This window comes from Homarus americanus, unplaced genomic scaffold (genome assembly GCF_018991925.1).
Source record: "Homarus americanus isolate GMGI-L3 unplaced genomic scaffold, GMGI_Hamer_2.0 scaffold37032, whole genome shotgun sequence".
NCBI lineage: Eukaryota > Metazoa > Arthropoda > Malacostraca > Decapoda > Nephropidae > Homarus > Homarus americanus.
Genome location: NW_024731852.1, coordinates 6,693,885 through 6,712,195, shown reverse-complemented (window position 1 = coordinate 6,712,195; position 18,311 = coordinate 6,693,885). Strand labels below are relative to the sequence as shown.

Below are 18,311 nucleotides of genomic sequence, written 5' to 3'. Positions count from 1 at the left end.
GGGCGGACCCCCCTAAGCTAAGAAAGTACTACAGCAGGATTTTTATGGCTACCAGATTGTGCCTGCACTTCGGCACCCTCAGCTATCCAGAGAGATTAGAACATCTGCAACTGCCTAGCTTATACTACAGAAGGGCAAGGTGACCCAATTGGGGTGTATACAGGGCCGGTGAAAGATGATTTGGCGCCCTAGGCAAGCCTTTAGATGTGCGCCCCCTTGAAAGTTTTGATAAGCTAATGTAGGTACAGTAACCCATTACTACATTGTTTTCATCTTGTGGCTTTATTACTTCACCCATGCAAATAACCAATTATTGTTATTACATTAAGTCAATAAATCCTTGACGTAAACTTCAGAGGTCAGGTAACCTTGCCTCATCCCGACAAAGACAGGGAAGGGGCGGCTCAGCCGCCCTGGCAGTAAGTGGCAGTAAGGGAGGGGAGGGGATGGTGGGGTTGGGAGAAGGGTTCCTCAGATGTCAGCCTTCAGGTCACTGCTCGACAGTTCTCCAGGCCGCCAAAGATAAGGACACGGGTTAGTCCCTCCGGGGGGTTAACGAATAATATTAAAAAAGAAAACACAGTCGGCTACCGTCTACCTACCCTCGCCTCCCTCCGACCCCCCCCCCTTCTAACATCCTGCTCCGACCCTCCACGGCTCCACCACAGTGTCCACCACAGTTTTCCCTTCATTTTTAATTTTATCCAAGTTTGCCCTGAATTTGTGGCGCCCCCAGATGTTGGCGCCCTAGGCGATCGCCTAGTTCGCCTAGTGGGTAGCGCCGGCCCTGGGTGTATAAACAACAAAGGGGCACTACTCAGTCGAGTCCATACCCAGAGCCCAGTGACGCCTTCGTCTCACCAAACGGGTCGCTTTCGGTTAAAGATAACAAGTCCAGAAAACTGTGAGGATAACTTTTTTCTGAGTGAGAATTGTGAACTCTGGAGTTGACTAACCTGTCAGGGAGTGTTGTGACGGCACCGAGTGTGAGCTGTTTCAAGACCAGACTTGACCAGCACTGGAGCAGGTTCAGATACATTCAGGAGCCGGCATGCCCAGTACTTGCCAACAGTGCTAATAGAGACGTGACCGATCGCCCAAGCGGCTAACAAGCCGATCAGTGGCGAAGAGGATAAAAGTAAAAAAAAGTAAAAGTGTAGAAGTGTCATGGTTTAATTTTACGTTTTTTGTGAACGTGAGAAAACGCTCGGACCGAGCGGTGACTCGGCAGATGTTTAGGAGTATGGTAAATAAATAAATTCTTCACGTACAAAGCACGTAGACACATAATTTTAGTGTCATATGATAAGTTTTTCGCCTGCCCACTACAGGTGATTTAAGATCATAGATAAAGAAAAACTAAAAAAATAAGTAAAATATTTATAATAAAAATAAAAATTGTTGCCTATTTTAAAATACCGGTGCTTATTATAATGATAAGAACATTTGTGAAAAAAAGAACGAAATAGAACAATTCCTTCCGGTGGTAGCTGTTTCCTCATAAATTAACTCTTGTTTCTTCCACAAACAACCAACTGTGTATGGTGTTAGAGCCGCGCTGCCTGGTGGCTAGCGTGCGGTGAAGCTGTGAACAAATAGCCGACACCATCTCTAGATCCTTGTGATATTCCTTGATCATAATGTATTTTACCCCACATTTTCCCTCGTCTCCAGAGACCCTGCCCATTTTGAACAACTAACTAAAATATTGGTAATTATTTTGGTTAAAACACTGGAAAAATATAAATTTCCGATGGAAACGCTATACAATATTTTTTTCTTTGTCCCTATGTGAGTCTCAATATATAATTAGGTGCTGTAAACTACTAAATATTAACCTAAAATAATAATGCAACTACTTGATAATAATATGAACGATGTATATACGGTAGATAAAATTAATTCATGATACACCCGTATCCCAGCCTTTAAAGCAGCCACCAATCAGCGTCGAGTGACTAAACCTAGCTGCTGGCTGATTGGCTAACTCAAACACGGGCATACGCCACTCGTCAACACTGTCCATTGCTCTGTTTAAACTGTTGGTGGTGGAGTTATCCTGAGCTTCTTGCCTTATTTTACGATATAATATACAATACTGAGTGTTTTTCGCGATGATGGCGAGCCCTTCGCTACCGAGAAAGAACGCCCGGAAGGGTTGTAGTGGCCAGAATATCAAGGTGTTCGTCAGATGCAGGTAAATAAAGTTGAAGGCTAATGGACAGGGCGAATACTCTCCCTGTAAATATTTCAGTCGCAGATATTAACTTGACCTATTAATGTCTATTAAGTACATACTCCACAAGTTTAACTTATTTAATGTTTACCAATTAAATGTAGCGTAATATGTCGAAGTAGGGTATATATTAAAAGTGCCATTAATACATTTATTTTGTTCAAAGGTTAGAATTGGTCTTGGAATTTTGGAGCATGTACAGAGGTATGCCTTTGTGGGAGGCTGGGTGGATGTGATGGTGGGTGTGTGGGAGGCTGGGTGGATGTGATGGTGGGTGTTTGGGAGGCTGGGTGTTTGGGAGGCTGGGTGGATGTGATGGTGGGTGGATGTGATGGTGGGTGTGTGGGAGGCTGGGTGGATGTGATGGTGGGTGTGTGGGAGGCTGGGTGGATGTGAGGCTGGGTGGATGTGATGGTGGGTGGATGTGATGGTGGGTGTGTGGGAGGCTGGGTGGATGTGATGGTGGGTGTGTGGGAGGCTGGGTGGATGTGATGGTGGGTGTGTCGGAGGCTGGGTGGATGTGATGGTGGGTGTGTCGGAGGCTGGGTGGATGTGATGGTGGGTGTGTGGTTGGGGAGGTGTGTGTGGATGTGATGGTGGGTGGGTGTGTGGATTGATTGTAGCTGTGTGTGTGTAAGGATCATGGTTAAGATGCGGATAAGGATAACCATGGAACTATATTGATTTGTATATTCAGAGATAGATCATAAACAAAAAGAATATGATACAACTTTATTTATTTATATATTTTAGTTTTCTGGCTGATTTCACGTTTGTTTCTTTGTTTGTTTTTTTATATTGTCTTACCGAGTTAGGTTCCATAACCCCGGCACCTGTTCTTAAATATTACACCTTTTAAAGTTTTCTGTAGTACATTAGTTAGGTTAAGTTTGGTTTAGTCAGTATTTTGTTTGTTTTTACCCCACAATTTCCCTCTTCCTGCGTGCAACACAAAACAGCCAAACTTAAACTAATGGTCTAACTTTATTTTCATTTATTTTTGTTAGGATTAGCAGTACAGTATAAATTATTTAAATCATTCTCCCAAAGATTCCAAGATTTGGATTGTAGCTAACACCTTATTTGTGATGTTTTACTCCTTCAGCCAGCTCCCTTCTGAAGGAGTAGCCACAACAGAAGAGCTAATAAGCCTCCGTCACTGCATATCCCATTATTTCTCTTCACAATATTATGGCCATATTTATCACTTGCATGGATTAGCCATATTTACCTAATGGCATATGTGGAAGCTGCATGGTCTCTTGCTGCCTCTCCTGGCTGCCTTCAGACAAATTTGAAGCAAGTTTTACTGCTGGATGTCCTTCCTATCACCAACCCACTTTTATTAGTGGGAACTGGGCATTAAATCTGTATGTAGGCCTTTCAAGCACCCTCTTAAGCTAGGATTCCATTCACGCAATATCATTAATGCCAAAAATAGATCACATTGAAATGTATACAGTTGTTTTAATTGGCACGGTTATACATATTGCAAGTCACTGACTTGGGCAAATGACTTTTCTTTTTTACTGCAGTGTTTTGCCAAATCCTCCTCAACCAGGGAAGAACATGTGCAAACTGTTGTCTGCCGAGACAAAAATATTCTTTTAAATTTTCTTCACCCAAGCTTAGGTCTTTTAACGGAGTATTATAGGCTCCATATTTGGTCCGTTTCAGCAGCAATCTATGAACCCTCCATATATGTTTCCATATCCGTTTTTCCTTTGATGTTTATTGTTTAATAGCATATCATCCAGTTCATATAAATAATGTTGTAGCTTCGATGCACTAGGCGCCATCTTTCCTGTCTTGTTCGCAATTCATATATGGGTGTACACCATACAATATGCTGTCCTGTAAAGTGGTGCAGTGTTCTTGATTAAATTTTTCAACCCTACCTTTTTTTACATGGCCAGCTGAAAAGCCTGCTTTCATCTCAGTTATGTATGGTAGTGATGTAAATGTTCCTCATTCTTACAGATGCTTTCATGCCACATTTCAAACAATATAACTCTGCCTGTCTCTCATCTGTTACATTTAGCAGTTGATGAAAGTATTCCCCTGCCCCCCTTTGTCAAAGTACAGTACAGTACTACTGTAAGTGTCTGAAATACATTCTGTTGAAAGTCTTTTCTCATAATAAATTTTTTTATTTACAGACCAATGAATTCTTTCGAGAAGAATAGCAAGTCATTTGGTGTTATAGAATGTCAGAACAACAGAGAGTTAGTTGTTCGGGACAAACCGTTGGATAAGTTTGCAAAGACCTTCACCTTTGATCGAGTTTTTGGTCCAGATTCAAAACAGGTGTGTATGACAATGTCAAGCTTGTTTGATAAATCTGCTTTGGTTTTATGTACATGTACAGTATATGGATAGTTTGCTTCTTTCCTATTAGCCTAATTATTATACCACACTGTATCTACATTAAACTAATGTAAAAAAAAAAAAGTGAAAATTAAATTAAGTTTGTATGTATTCTTTTGTGACAGATTGATGTGTATAAATCAGTTGCAAAGAACTGTGTTGATGAAGTTCTTAGTGGCTTCAATTGCACTATCTTTGCATATGGACAAACAGGCACAGGGAAAACTTTCACAATGGAAGGAGATCGTACTCCAGACACCACTTCGTGGGATGAGGTAAGTACTGTACATAAGTAACCCATGTAATTATGGAAGATGGATTTGTTGCAATACAGTACTCTCTCTCTGTATATATATATATATATATATATATATATATATATATATATATATATATATATATATATATATATATATATATATATATATATATTATAACAAGGCATCAATTATAACAAATAGTTATAAAAATAAAGAATTTCTACTTAAAATATAAAACTATAATTATAATGAAATAATTATTACTCTTCTTCCCAAGATTACTCATTATTTTGTTTAATTTTGTGATTTTAAAAAGGGTAAGAAGATGTAATTGTTGTTTACATTTTGACCACGCGGGAATAACAACATGACGGAGCCAACATAAAATAATTTCTCTAGTATGGACACGTCTCTCCGAGGAGTTCTTGGTGGACCAGATAAGGCAGCGCCGCTGTCTCTGGGATCACCAGGACTCTTCATACACCAAAAAAGGCGTAGAATTGCTGCGCTTTCTTCGTCAGTTAGATCCATCTTGTTTGTTGACAGTTGTCGGACGAGGGAAACTGGCAAGTTGATTCTAAACGCATGTGTGACAGTGCACAGCAAAAAAGTTTGACCGATTTTCTGAAAGTTGACAAAAAATTACGAAGGAATGCCAGTGTTACGCCATCTTTAGCATTCTTAATGTCGTACAGTATATGGTAAACTTAATTAATCCATCTTTCTCTTATCAAAATTACAATACACATTCTTCTATAATTTCTCTAGGATTTCTAGTTTCATTGCACTCGTGACAATCGTGTGTTTATGCGACCTTCCAATCACTTTTGGTATAGGTGAATGCCCTTAAAACATTGCTTGTGGTAGAGAATAATACAGGCCTATTGAGGTTAATTAGTTATCATAAAACCTCATTTAACAATTCTGCTACAGTATTCAGCTAATTGAGCCATGAAGTTCTCTTGCTCCTTTCTCATGCTGCTCTCCTTGATATTAACCATCATTTGTAATATTTTACTACAAATTAGGCTTGGTGTCCAGATCTGAGGGGTATCCACTCTCCTTATGGTGTCCAGTTAAGAGACAAATCTGGATTTGAGAAAGTCAAGATTCATGGGGTTTTAGTGTATTAGAATCATTAAATAATTTTGTTTGTATGCAAAATTTACATATAATTCCCATAAACTCTTCCAGGATCCAATGGCAGGCATCATACCGCGTTGTGTCAACCACTTGTTTGATGAATTACGAATACAGAAGCTGGAGTTCACGATGCGTGTCTCCTTTCTTGAGCTCTACAATGAGGAATTATTTGATCTGCTGTCTGCTCATGATGACATGTCTAAACTCAGGTACTGTATGCTATAACCTTTTAATCTTGTCTCCAACATTTAGTAGTGTACAGTCAGGGGCGTAGCCAACCAACCTAGGTCCTGGGACCAGGCACATTGTCCAGCCCCCTCTACCGAAAATCAATTGACGATAGAGTAGCTGATTAAGCTCATGGTGCTTACCAAGGCAGGGTTGCCAACTCCCACGAGTGAACCATTACAAAATCCATAGATATTTTTTATGGCTTTTTACAGTTTATTATCAGTTTACTTAGGTTTACAGAATTTTACAGATACTGCATTACAGGTTTTTTCCTAATTCGTAATATATAAAAGGGCCTAGTTCGGGCTCCCCTGGTAGGCAAACCCCTACCCCCCCTGACTATGCTTCTGGGATCAGTATCAGAAGCAAAAGTTACAAAATTTGCTGAGTTTGATGATATTTTGGATGTGTGTTATTGCTGTACAGTACTATGAATAAAGAAGGATCATACAGTGGATATATACCAGGAACTAAGTACGATTGTGCCCTATTATAACCAAAGAATCTGAACTGCTAACTGTAGAAAGGTTACTTGGGAAAAAAAAAGGGAGCACATATTACCGTAGAGGCTTAGATCATCTATTCATATAAATAAGGAGCCAGAGTGATGAAAATCCAACTTTTTGTAACATATTTATTTTGCATGGCACTGTACAGGTATCTGTCTTTATTAGATGGTGTGTGTGTTTTGAAATACAGAAACATAATATCAATTTGTCCTTATACTGTATGGGTACAGGTACCTTTGAAATCATAATTGTAATTGACTTGGTGGATACTGTTCAATAATAATCAGTATTCTGTCAACTATGCATTGTCATAGCATTAAACTCATGTAAACTTCATTGTGAATGAAGAGTATTACAGTACGGTATACCTCTATTTCATGATGCCCCTTGATGTACGTTGTGCATTATAATTTTATTTTTATTGAAAATTTCCAGACTGTATGAAGATTCTTCCCGAAAAGGTTCTTGCATTATTCAAGGACTTGAGGAGGTACTGGTGCGCTCTAAGTCAGATGTGTACAGTGTGTTAGAGAAGGGTTCAACTAAACGTCAGACTGCAGCCACTCTTATGAATGCACATTCCAGCCGTTCCCATACAGTGTTTACAGTTACCATACACATTAAAGAAAACACCGTGGATGGTGATGAACTTCTTAAGGTAAAGTATAAACATTTAAGATAGTTTAGGTGAATGTGTGATATACCAGGTAGCTCCCACTACTTTGTATCATGAGGGGATCTATTTTGTTATGTAAGGTTTAATTATGGAATGCAAATACAGGGAGGGAAGAGCAGGCCAGGAGAAAACTTAAAATTTATTTACATTAAGAAGCAGGACACCTGAACTTGCCAAACTTAATTTATTCTTTAATCTACCAATCCAAGGGTAGGTTTTTTGGCTTCTGTGTTTTATTTCATAAATAGTTTTTGCCTACATTTTCCTTTGCTTTCCCACCAGATTATGATTTCAAGTACAGTATTAGAAAGAAACCAATGATGGGTTGTCAACAAAGAATAGAGAAATAAAGTGCTGGAGGTGTATGGAATGTTTAGCAGGGGTCATTCATGCCAGTATTTTTCATTTGCTTGTTCAAAGTTCAAAAGACCTTTTAGAATGGCCCTGTGTCTTAGTTGTTATACAGTATTATTAAATTATTAGAATAAACCAAGTAGGTTTATATCCAATTGTGCTATCAGGGAAATATTGTATCTTGTAACAGTGCTTTCGGCTACAGTAACATGCAATATTTACAGATTTTAAAAGAAAAGCATATTTTGAAAATGTGTTACAAATAGTGGGTCAGCGGCATATATTTATCTCTCCGGTACATGTCAGTCAGACCTGCTCCCTTCTCTATCACTTATTTTCATCACTGTAACTACCCCAGAATAACATGAAAGTATGCATGAGTTAAAGGAGAAAAGTAGAGTGAGAATGAAGGAGATCATGAGTGTGGGAATGAGAGAGTTGTAGGAGGAAGTTAGAACTATTGTATTGCAGTTAGAATGGAAAATTTGTTTATGCATGAATGAAGATGTTTTAAGGAGACTGCTAGATACAGGATTATAGGTGTAATAGACAGAGTTCTGGATTATTAACTTGGCCTTCAATCTTGATTTTTCCTCTTTCCAACAGACTGGTAAGCTACACTTAGTGGACTTGGCTGGATCAGAGAATATTGGCCGTTCAGGTGCAGTGGACAAGAGAGCTCGAGAAGCGGGCAACATAAACATGTCTCTTCTGACCCTTGGCCGAGTCATCACTTCACTTGTTGAAAAGGCTCCTCATGTTCCCTACAGGTCAGTGATTCTTAGGTGTTACAAAATGAGCAACAGATGGCAAATCCTTTTCACTTAAAACACTAAACTGTACAATAGTTAGTTACGGTTCTAGTACACCACCCATACCATTTTCAATGGGGCCTTAATCTGGGGTTACCCACGTTAATGTTTTTTAATACTAGTGTGAAATGTTATGTGTAAAATGTTAAGTGTATTTAACAGTTTGATGTCTGGCTTCAATCTATAAACATTGTCAACCATGCTGAGTCTGTCTAACAAGTTCTAACGTACCAGCTGACCATGTGGTCAATAGTTGACAATGTCCTCAATCCTGGACTTACTGGTTGAGTTCACTAATTACAGTACACTGGACAAAAAGACATTAGTTATTGAGAATACTGTATCCAGTATTGAGAAGTTCATTGTTGGAACGGTTTACTGTACAGTATTTATGATAAATAAATCAATAAGGATTGAACTGACCACTCTGTGTGCTGAGTAGTGATGTGGTAATGCAGGAGATGGGGACATATTGGTGGCAAGAGTGTAACTGATCTCTTAACCAGCTGGTGGAGGCTTCAGTAAGCTCAGGAACATGAGCCTAGAGTAAATACCTATTATGTTCATTGTATAATACTTATACTCCATAAATCAATCACATGAGTCAAAATTTCATGCTTTTGGGATATCCCAACTTTACAAACATGTTAAACCTTCATAAATCTTCATGTGCCTCTAGTATTATACAAATCATTCCTTAATACTTCCTTGCCAGCTGTTCCTATCCTTGGGTTGGCATTGGAAAGGGCATCTAGTTGTAAAACTTTGCTTCAATATGTCTCATGGCAACTAGGTCACAAGAGCTGTGCCCATCCCTGGTATCTTTTGCATTTTCTGGGCTGGAACCCTGTTGTGCAGAGGGAAGGAACATATTGTTCTGGTTTTATCCCACGTTTGCCATCAGATAATTGTAGCTAACCCACGCAAGTGTGGAAAATGGCTGTAAATTTTTTTACATTAAATGTTTGTTGCCAATTGCAGAGAATCAAAACTGACTCGCCTTCTGCAAGATGCCCTTGGTGGGCGCACAAAGACTTCTGTTATTGCCACAGTCTCACCAGCCTCCATCAACTTGGAAGAAACTCTCTCCACACTGGATTATGCTCACAGGGCCAAGAATATCCAGAACAAGCCAGAAGTCAACCAAAAACTGAACAAGAAGGAACTCATTGGGGTAAGGAAGCCTAAATTTTTTGAATAATTGTCTTTATTCACTTTTCTTGGTGGCTTATGCACCTTTATCCCACCAGTAGTTTTATTCAAGTACAGTACCATTATTATAAATTCAACTTATGATGCACTGTAATTTTTTTCACTATGAAACAACATCACCTTTCTTACCTTCATTCCACAAAGTTAAGTAGGCCAATCCCATTCTGTCACAATATTATCCAACTGTATAGCATTTTATAATTAACCTTGTAATGTTAACCACTGGGAGAAGTATAATGCCATTTTCAGTGTGCTTCAGTGCTTGAGTCCATTATTTCTCTTAATTTTCCTCTTGTGAAATTCTTCAATAAATAAAGGTTAGGATATGCACTAGTCTAGAAGGTCACATGGATGGTACTATACGAGTCTACAGTAATGGCAATTCCATGCACCACAAGACGAGATGAGAGTATCATAGGTCACACAACATTGGACAATGCAACACTGAGTGAGGGAGCGCACAAGCTGCCTCGTGTAGTTATTCGCTTACACTTTCTGCTCTCACACTGTCTTATGTACTCCAACTGCGTAGTGGAGTCCTAAGAGTTCATACACTAGTCACATGATTATTGCACCTCCAACCTGGCCAGTCTCATAATTGTGAATTTTTCTTGTGATAAGTGAGGGGGTCCTAAAAATAGGGTCTTCCCATACAGTGAAGTTGTATAGAGCAGGACCACCTTTACTTGTCTCAAATAGCACAGGACCTTTGTCCAAAAGAAAGGGTCAACTGCTTCCTGTATGTTTGAAGTTATTGACGGAATTCTTCCATAATCAGGCATCACCCTTACCTACAGTACACAGAGGCCTTTGGTAACCCCAGGCAAGGGGAAGTGTGGGGTCTGGGGCATTCAAATACCTGTGTAGGGTTTGATATTTAACTACGACACATTATATTTATTAATATGCACAGCAACTCTGTATGCACGATATAAAATATAGCTGAATTTTGTTTAGAATGAAGAATTCATGGTAGCTGATTAGAGGTGCCAATTTCAATCAAGGTATACTTAACCCTTTAGAGGGAAGGGATTTCTATCAGCAAAATAAAATCATCTGGTGTTAGCCTGAATGAAATACTGTATATATGTACCTAAGTGTGCTGCTGTTGCTCTACAGGGTAAAGACTTGATGAAGCTGACCAACCTAGCTGCTTGGGTTAGATATATTTTGGTATATTGCAAGAATAGTTGTGAGGTTGTTTGCTGACACTGATTTGTCAGTGTCGGTAGATGAATGAGTAACTAGACATCTATCTAGTATGAGAAGTTCGATTTGTATGACCTGAATGTATATTGTCTGTCAAATTCTTGGACAAAGAAATTTGAATAACTTGAGTGGTTTAGTAAGTACAGTATTTATTATTTTCCAGGAATATTCCGAGGAAATTGAACGCTTGCGTCGTGACTTGATGGCTATGCGAGAAAAAAATGGAGTTTACCTGGCCCATGAAAACTATCAGGAAATGATGGTGACGATGGAGCAACAAGCTCAGGAAATAACAGAGAAAATCAGTCACATTCGGGCACTTGAAGAGGATGTCGAAAAGAAGATGGTAAGGGAATTGGTTATTAGGAGTTTTTACTGTTACTTCAATTATTGTTTTGATATACTGTATGTTTCTCATTCTTATACAAGGCTTATCTTTCATTTGTATTCTTTACTTTTTGAGTATTAGCTGACATGTATTGTACTTGGCAGGAAATGTTTACGGATGTGTGTCATCAACTGGATAACACAACTGAAAAACTCAAAGACACAACGGAAAAACTGGTGACAACTAAAAACACCCTCGTCTGCACACAGAAACTCTTGCACAACACAGCTCTGGAACGTGACGAACAAAAGTATGGCTTCTTCTGGCCGGGTACATTTTGTGAGACGAGCTTTGGGGTTTACATTAATTTGTACTCTGTAACTAATTCAAGGTTAACTGGCCAAGAGCCTTTACTAGTCATGCTCATTCTACAGTGAAAGTTTTGACATTTTGGTAATTTGATTGTTGAAATGAACCCATCTGACAAGAGAGAAATGAAGACCTACTAGATGGTTTCATCTGAATTTAAGTTCTAATTGATCTTTAGTTATTGTTTTTGCATGAAAGGAGTGTTCAGTGGGAATATAAATTTATTTTTCAAAATTTTACTGGTATTTTGCAAAGTACATTATAATTGGTACATGAAGATTAAGTACAGTACTGTATTCCAATTAAAATTTACTGTTTAAAATTTTATTTACAACTGATTACTTCATTCTCATTTTATTGTATGGGGTGGACCAACAATTACTGTATACCACTTGTTGGGAATTTAGTTGCATAATGTTGGCCACACAAAGTGATTGACATGATGTTCAACAAGATTAGCAGAAAAAACTATTTACATGAGGCAATCTTAATGATTTATAGGACCAGTGCAGGTATTTAGTATTTTGGCAGTAAGCTGAGGCTAGAAGTGAGTTTCATTGTTTTTATGAGGGAAACTTGAGTTTTCAGTTTAGCAAAAACAAAAATTTTACATCCTGGTTACATTAAGCCCTAAACAGGTGACCCTCATGTCCTCCCTTCTTTTATTTGAGATCTTCTCTTTCAGGTATATTGTCTCTGCTCATAGAAAAACAGAGGAAAAGTTGAAGGCACAAGGCAAAGCACTGGTCAATGTGGCTGATACCACCACCAATGATCTTGTCAAGTTGCACAACAAATTGGATCGGAAAAAGTAAGCACATTTCCTTATGTAATTTTGATTAAATTTGCAGTTTACACAGGGTGGCACATTTTTCGTAGGTATGACTGACATGAACTCTAGACCCTAAAAAACATAACAGCTTGACCAATGTCATGGTGAATATACAGTATAGGTAAATTTTCTGGTGGTTTTGGGCACCTGAGCATTTCAAAATATTTCAGCAAAGTATTTCAAGAAGGTTAAAGGGATGATTAAAGATAAAATTAGAGGATAGATGGAGAGCATTTTGTGGAATAGTTATATAATTTGAGAACTGTAAAAACCATGGTCTATTTGGAGAATACTGTAGTCTGTTCAGTGTTTTGTCCTCTATATTGGCAAGTCATAAGATGTTGAAAATGGAATTTAGCAACACTACGGTTAAATGTATATGTATAGGCTCTTGAGGTATACAGGGAAAATCGGGAGATGGAAGGATGCACTATTAAGTAAAGAGGACTAAACACCCAGGGAGAAGCAGTGTGTGTGAATGAGCAGAAATGGCATAACAGAACAAATCTTTTACATCATTGAGAATAAGTAAAGTGTGTATTTCTTGTATCTAACCACCTTGCATTAAGAGAAAAAATTATCTTAAGCTTTGATTTTTTTTGTTCAATTTTTTATGGTATTGATGTCTCTTAATATAGGGAAGTTGAAAGCAAAAACGCTGCTGTCAGTGAGGAGTTCCAACACTTGTACTTGAAGAATGTGGAAGCAGTGCAAAGAGGCCTGACCTCAAATGTAACCCAACAGAAAGCTGCTATTAATACAATTTCTTCCCAGTTTGGTAAGTAATTGATAATTATTCATTGCACAGTATCTCTTTTCATGCCTTCTTTCTCAGAACTTTTTTCGATACCACTCAGAAGATAGCCTATACAGTAGAACGTTGATTTAAAGTGATTCATTTTTAGATTATTGATTTAAAGCGACACCCACAATTAAGGACAATGTTTTAATTTAAAGCGAATCTTTCCTGTTTTGCGAGAGTCAATCTGGCGCATGATATTTTAAAATTCACGCCTAATATTTCTCTTGGCACGCTACACTGTCCTAAGGGCAAAGCTGTACTGTACATGTACTCAAAATAATGTACTAAATGATTACTAAAATTTTTGTCTAGTGCAGACTATAGCATGATTATATTCAAATTAATCACTATCTTATAAGAATGCCAGCAATGTAAATTATATTCTCATTAGTCACTTCTGTGACATTTTATAAACAAAAAACAAAAACTCAATCTAAAGGACATAAATAAACAAATAAATACTTCACTAGACCTTCAACGCCAACTGTCAAACATGTCACTGTCACCTCCCCTTCCTCCCTCCTAGCCAGGGTTTGGTGGTTATACAGTAGGCTTTAAGGTTTTATCTTATATAATATCACGGACTAAAGTTAGGAGAATATAATTTCCATTGCTAGAATCCTTAGAAGACAGCTAATGATTTGAATATAAGCGTCATATATTTTGCACAAAAGATAGAAATTTTAGCCATTTGTAATTAGAACTAAAATTTGTACGTCTAATGTGAACTATAGCATGTATATATTCAAACCAATCACTATCTTATAAGAATTCCAGTGATGTAAATTATATTTTCCCAGGTCAGTTCAGTGACATTTTATAAGAGAAAAACTTAGTCACTCTTACGGACAGATAAATAAATAAGCAATAGACCTTGGCATCAACTGTCAAACATATCACCTCACCTCACCTCTCCTCCCCCCCTCCCCCTTCCTAGCCAGTAAACAGACCATTTCGCATCCCTTAATTTTAACTGTGTTGATTTATGAGTGTTTGTTTTAGCATAATACTACAAAAAACAATGTTTTGTTTATTCTAGGAGATGGGCTGAGGTGCATCTGGGCAGACTGTCAGTCTTTTTTAGTATTTTGTGTTTCTCTCAAGTACCACACTAAATTATTCCATTTAAACAACACTTCGATTTAGTGCGAATTCGGTCTAAAGCGACCTCTCTTGGAACATTTCTCGCCGTGTTATATCGACGTTATACTGTGTTGTTTTGCTAGGTACACAAGAGAAAATAAGTACTGTACTGTATATGGCATAGCATGATGCATTATTTTTTTTATTATTTATTTATTTATTTTTTATTTATTTATTTATTTTTTTTGTCGTTTACAGCGGCTACTTTATTGTGCACCCCCACACTCATCATGTGAGCGGTAGCGTAAGAGGATTACAGAGTAGAGTTTACAACGGGTCATAATAATTAACCCCCGATTTTCATCTCAAACCCGGAAAAAACTTCCCCCATCCCCGGAATTTTCCAGAAAATGTGCCCCTTGGAAAATCATTTTCAAAGCCGAAATTTTCTGGAAAATTCCAGCTTTGGGGAAAAATTTTCGATAAAATTTCAATTCTAGCTATCGGAGAGTTCCAGTTAAGAGGGATTCCGGCAAATGGAGATATTACTGATTGTATAAAATTTTCATGACTAATATATTACCAAAATGTACCCCATATAGGTATTTTTATTCATATACCAATTACATTAATTAAGTATATTCTGGACATCCACATCTTTACTCTGATAAGGTTCAGCTCTTTGGATGATAACTACAGATAATATTGTATTTAAATTTTTATAGGTCTGTTATGGGAATTTGGATCCTTGTCAGTTACCTTGTTCATATATTTTGTGTTTATGGGTTTCTGACCCTATTATGTTAGTGTTGAACATAACTGATATTTTAAGTTCGTGGTTTGAAGGTCCAATGCATCTACTGTACTGTATTTCATAAGAGACCTGTTAGTTCTCATAATCACTATGCTTGCCACAGTCACTCCTCATCCTTATCCTACTCCTATTCATAATTCTCTCACTTGTTTTAATTCTCCTTCCAAACAGTAATTTTTACATGGTTTGGTGTGAATACATGTGGTATTTCATTCATGAGAAATTTTTTATTTCTAAATTTGAATCCAAGCTTTATATGTCAGGAACCAGGATACATGAATGAGTTTGATATAAAAGTTTTACATATACTAAGCAAGTTATTACTATAAGGATTTTACATACACTAGGTGACTGTGTTAAGCAGTGCAAGCAGCAGGTGTCAGAAATAAGTAGCCAGTTGACAGCTTTTGGACAGTGTCAAGCAAACCTTATTCAAAATTTTCTGGCTCTCTACAAAAATAAGGTGAGAGTTGTATGTTTAGTTTATGAAATCAGGATTAATTTTTTCTGGTTATTTTGGTCCATGATGTTGCCACGCCCTCATTTATTATTCTGCTTTGTTTGTACTCTTTAACTTCATCGTTGTAACTTATTTGATCCCACATACAGTACTGTACAGTATATCCCTTTAGACACGTGTACAGTATATTTTTTCATTAAAGAGGTTAATTAGATACATATCATCCTTGCTTCACTTTACGTGCAAACTAGGATCACACATTTTAATATAGCCAATAATTGGGCAGCATTATAAACATGGTAACACTTAAAATAATATGTTGGATAATGATCTACAATAATTATGAAAATGAATGACACTTCATTTTAAAAAAAGTATATATATACACGTATATATATATATATTTATATATAAGTAATAAAAGAATCAGAAACTTGCAGTGTTTGGATACTGGGTAGCCATCTTTTGCCCACATGAAAATTTTTGCTAATTACAATACAAACTACCGTACACTGATATGAAACCATGTGAAGCTTAACCTCTAGAAGATATAAAGCAGCATTCAAGTGTATTATTTCAGTCTCATGCCTTGTTAGCTGGATTTGGCTAACCATGAATTCATAGATTTCTGCAGTGCTCTAAAGGTGACTTAAATGCAAAATTCTAGGGTCTTAATTGTCAAATTTTGGTATCCCTTGTATACTGAAACAGTTTGGAGTCCTTGATGTGTGTATAGCTTAATGTAGATGGGAGAAGTTTTACTTCACTACAGATGTTTTGGGTGTATATTTCACAAGGTAACAATCATATACTGTACACCAGACAAAAAATATAATATTTTAATCTTAATTTGTACCCCTACTGTTAGGTAGCAGCTATAAAAAAAGTTGGCTAATTTGTAATATATGCCATTTTTGTATTATTTCTTATTCAATACTGTAGTTAGAGCTCAGTTGGAGAGAGGTCACTTAAAAATATCATCATCAGTGAGTCAAAGTAGCATTTTTAAGCTCTTAAACAGTATCCAACATCAATTGATGTTACCTGAAGAGACGATGGCCTACATCAATGGATATTTCATGTTCTGGTTTTGCATATGTGGGGGACAGCTTAGGGATCTCCTATCATTTAAGGGTTATTGACATGTAAAGCTGCGAATATTCAACAGGATTAAATGTTTATTAATCTAAATTTCAGGTTGAAGTTCAAGTATCATCCACAAAAGCAATGACTGACTGTGTGTGTCAAGACTGTGATCAGCAGGAGACATCGCTTCACAGCTTCCAGAAGACTGAAGCTTTACCCATCTTAGATAACATTGCATCACTCATATCTTCCAATGCCACCACTATCACCAATCTTTACTCTGTCTTAAATAGCAAAGTAAGCTCAATTTGAATTTGTTTTTCTACCTTATTTTTTAAGATTGATTGATTTTTTTTTTCCTAGATATTATTCTAAACCGTTTCTTGGTAAGCTGCAGAGTGGCTAAAACCCAGAGGAAATACAGGTTCTACATTAATTTACTGTCAACCATTCATTCTTAATAGCTTTGGCTTAACCATAAACAATTTAGAACAAAAAGTAACAAGTAAATACACATTTTCTCTCTCTTGTACTTAAAATGTAATTTCCATTAATATTTAAAATTAGCTTTATGATCAAGATTAAATTAAAAAATCAGTATACAGTAAACTTATCTTTTAAAATTCTCCTATATATCTGGGAATATATTAATATTACCTTTATACCAGAGAAAAACATTAGAGTCAAGTACTTGTTGCAGTAGTTTGAGTATTCTGATCAAGCCTGTGAACTTGACATGGTTTGATAAGTTACTATACAAAGACAATACTGTACTGTACTGTATTCAAGTTGTAAAATAAAAAATTCGGTGTCATAAATTATAATAATAAATACCTACAGAAGGTAGTTTCTTAATTTGATGAACTTAAGCCATTAAGAACTTTTAAAAGTTAGAAATAGATCTTAAATAGTCAAATGCTAATCCAAAGTGACCACCCACTTGGGTATACTGTATGTATATGTATACTGTATAGTAGAACCTCGATAAATCGGACTAATTGCGACAGACCCTATTCTGAAAAATGCGAAAGTCCGAATATACGGGGGGGGGCTGCTTATCTGAACTGTTTAAAGAAAATCGATTGATATTATGTTATTACTGCACTAAAGCAATTAAGGTTTTTAAGTGTATAACAAAGTTATTAAAAGATTACAGTAAAACATCGATTTAAAGCGATTCAATTTAAGATTATTGATTTAAAGCGACCCACAATTAAGGACAATGTTTTAATTTAAAGCGAATCTTTCTTATTTTGCTCGAGTCAATCTGGCGCATAATATTTTAAAACTCGCGCATAATGATCCTCTGGGCACGCTACACTGTCCTAAGGGCAAAGCTGTACTGTACATGTACTCAAAATAATGTACTAAATGGTTACTAAAATTTTTGTCAAGTGCAGACTATAGCATGATTATATTCAAATTAATCACTATCTTATAAGAATTCCAGCAACATAAATTATATTCTGCCAGGTCACTTCTGTGACATTTTATAAACAAAAAACAAAAACTCAATCTAAAGGACATA

General features: G+C 36.9%; 1 protein-coding gene across 1 annotated transcript in view; it reads left to right on the top strand.

Annotated features, from left to right (window-relative positions):
• The first annotated feature begins 2,006 nt into the window (after positions 1-2,006).
• LOC121867994 (kinesin-like protein KIF11-A) overlaps positions 2,007-18,311 on the top strand; it is a 34,047-nt gene continuing 17,742 nt past the window's right edge. Inside the window, exons 1-13 of the mRNA XM_042368187.1 lie at positions 2,007-2,197; positions 4,396-4,543; positions 4,729-4,878; positions 6,058-6,215; positions 7,182-7,404; positions 8,383-8,546; positions 9,570-9,762; positions 11,173-11,355; positions 11,502-11,647; positions 12,392-12,517; positions 13,177-13,316; positions 15,585-15,700; positions 16,895-17,080. Of these exons, the coding sequence (XP_042224121.1) occupies positions 2,115-2,197; positions 4,396-4,543; positions 4,729-4,878; positions 6,058-6,215; positions 7,182-7,404; positions 8,383-8,546; positions 9,570-9,762; positions 11,173-11,355; positions 11,502-11,647; positions 12,392-12,517; positions 13,177-13,316; positions 15,585-15,700; positions 16,895-17,080 (2,016 nt within the window). The 5' untranslated portion in view covers positions 2,007-2,114. The remainder of the gene's footprint in view (positions 2,198-4,395; positions 4,544-4,728; positions 4,879-6,057; positions 6,216-7,181; positions 7,405-8,382; positions 8,547-9,569; positions 9,763-11,172; positions 11,356-11,501; positions 11,648-12,391; positions 12,518-13,176; positions 13,317-15,584; positions 15,701-16,894; positions 17,081-18,311) is intronic.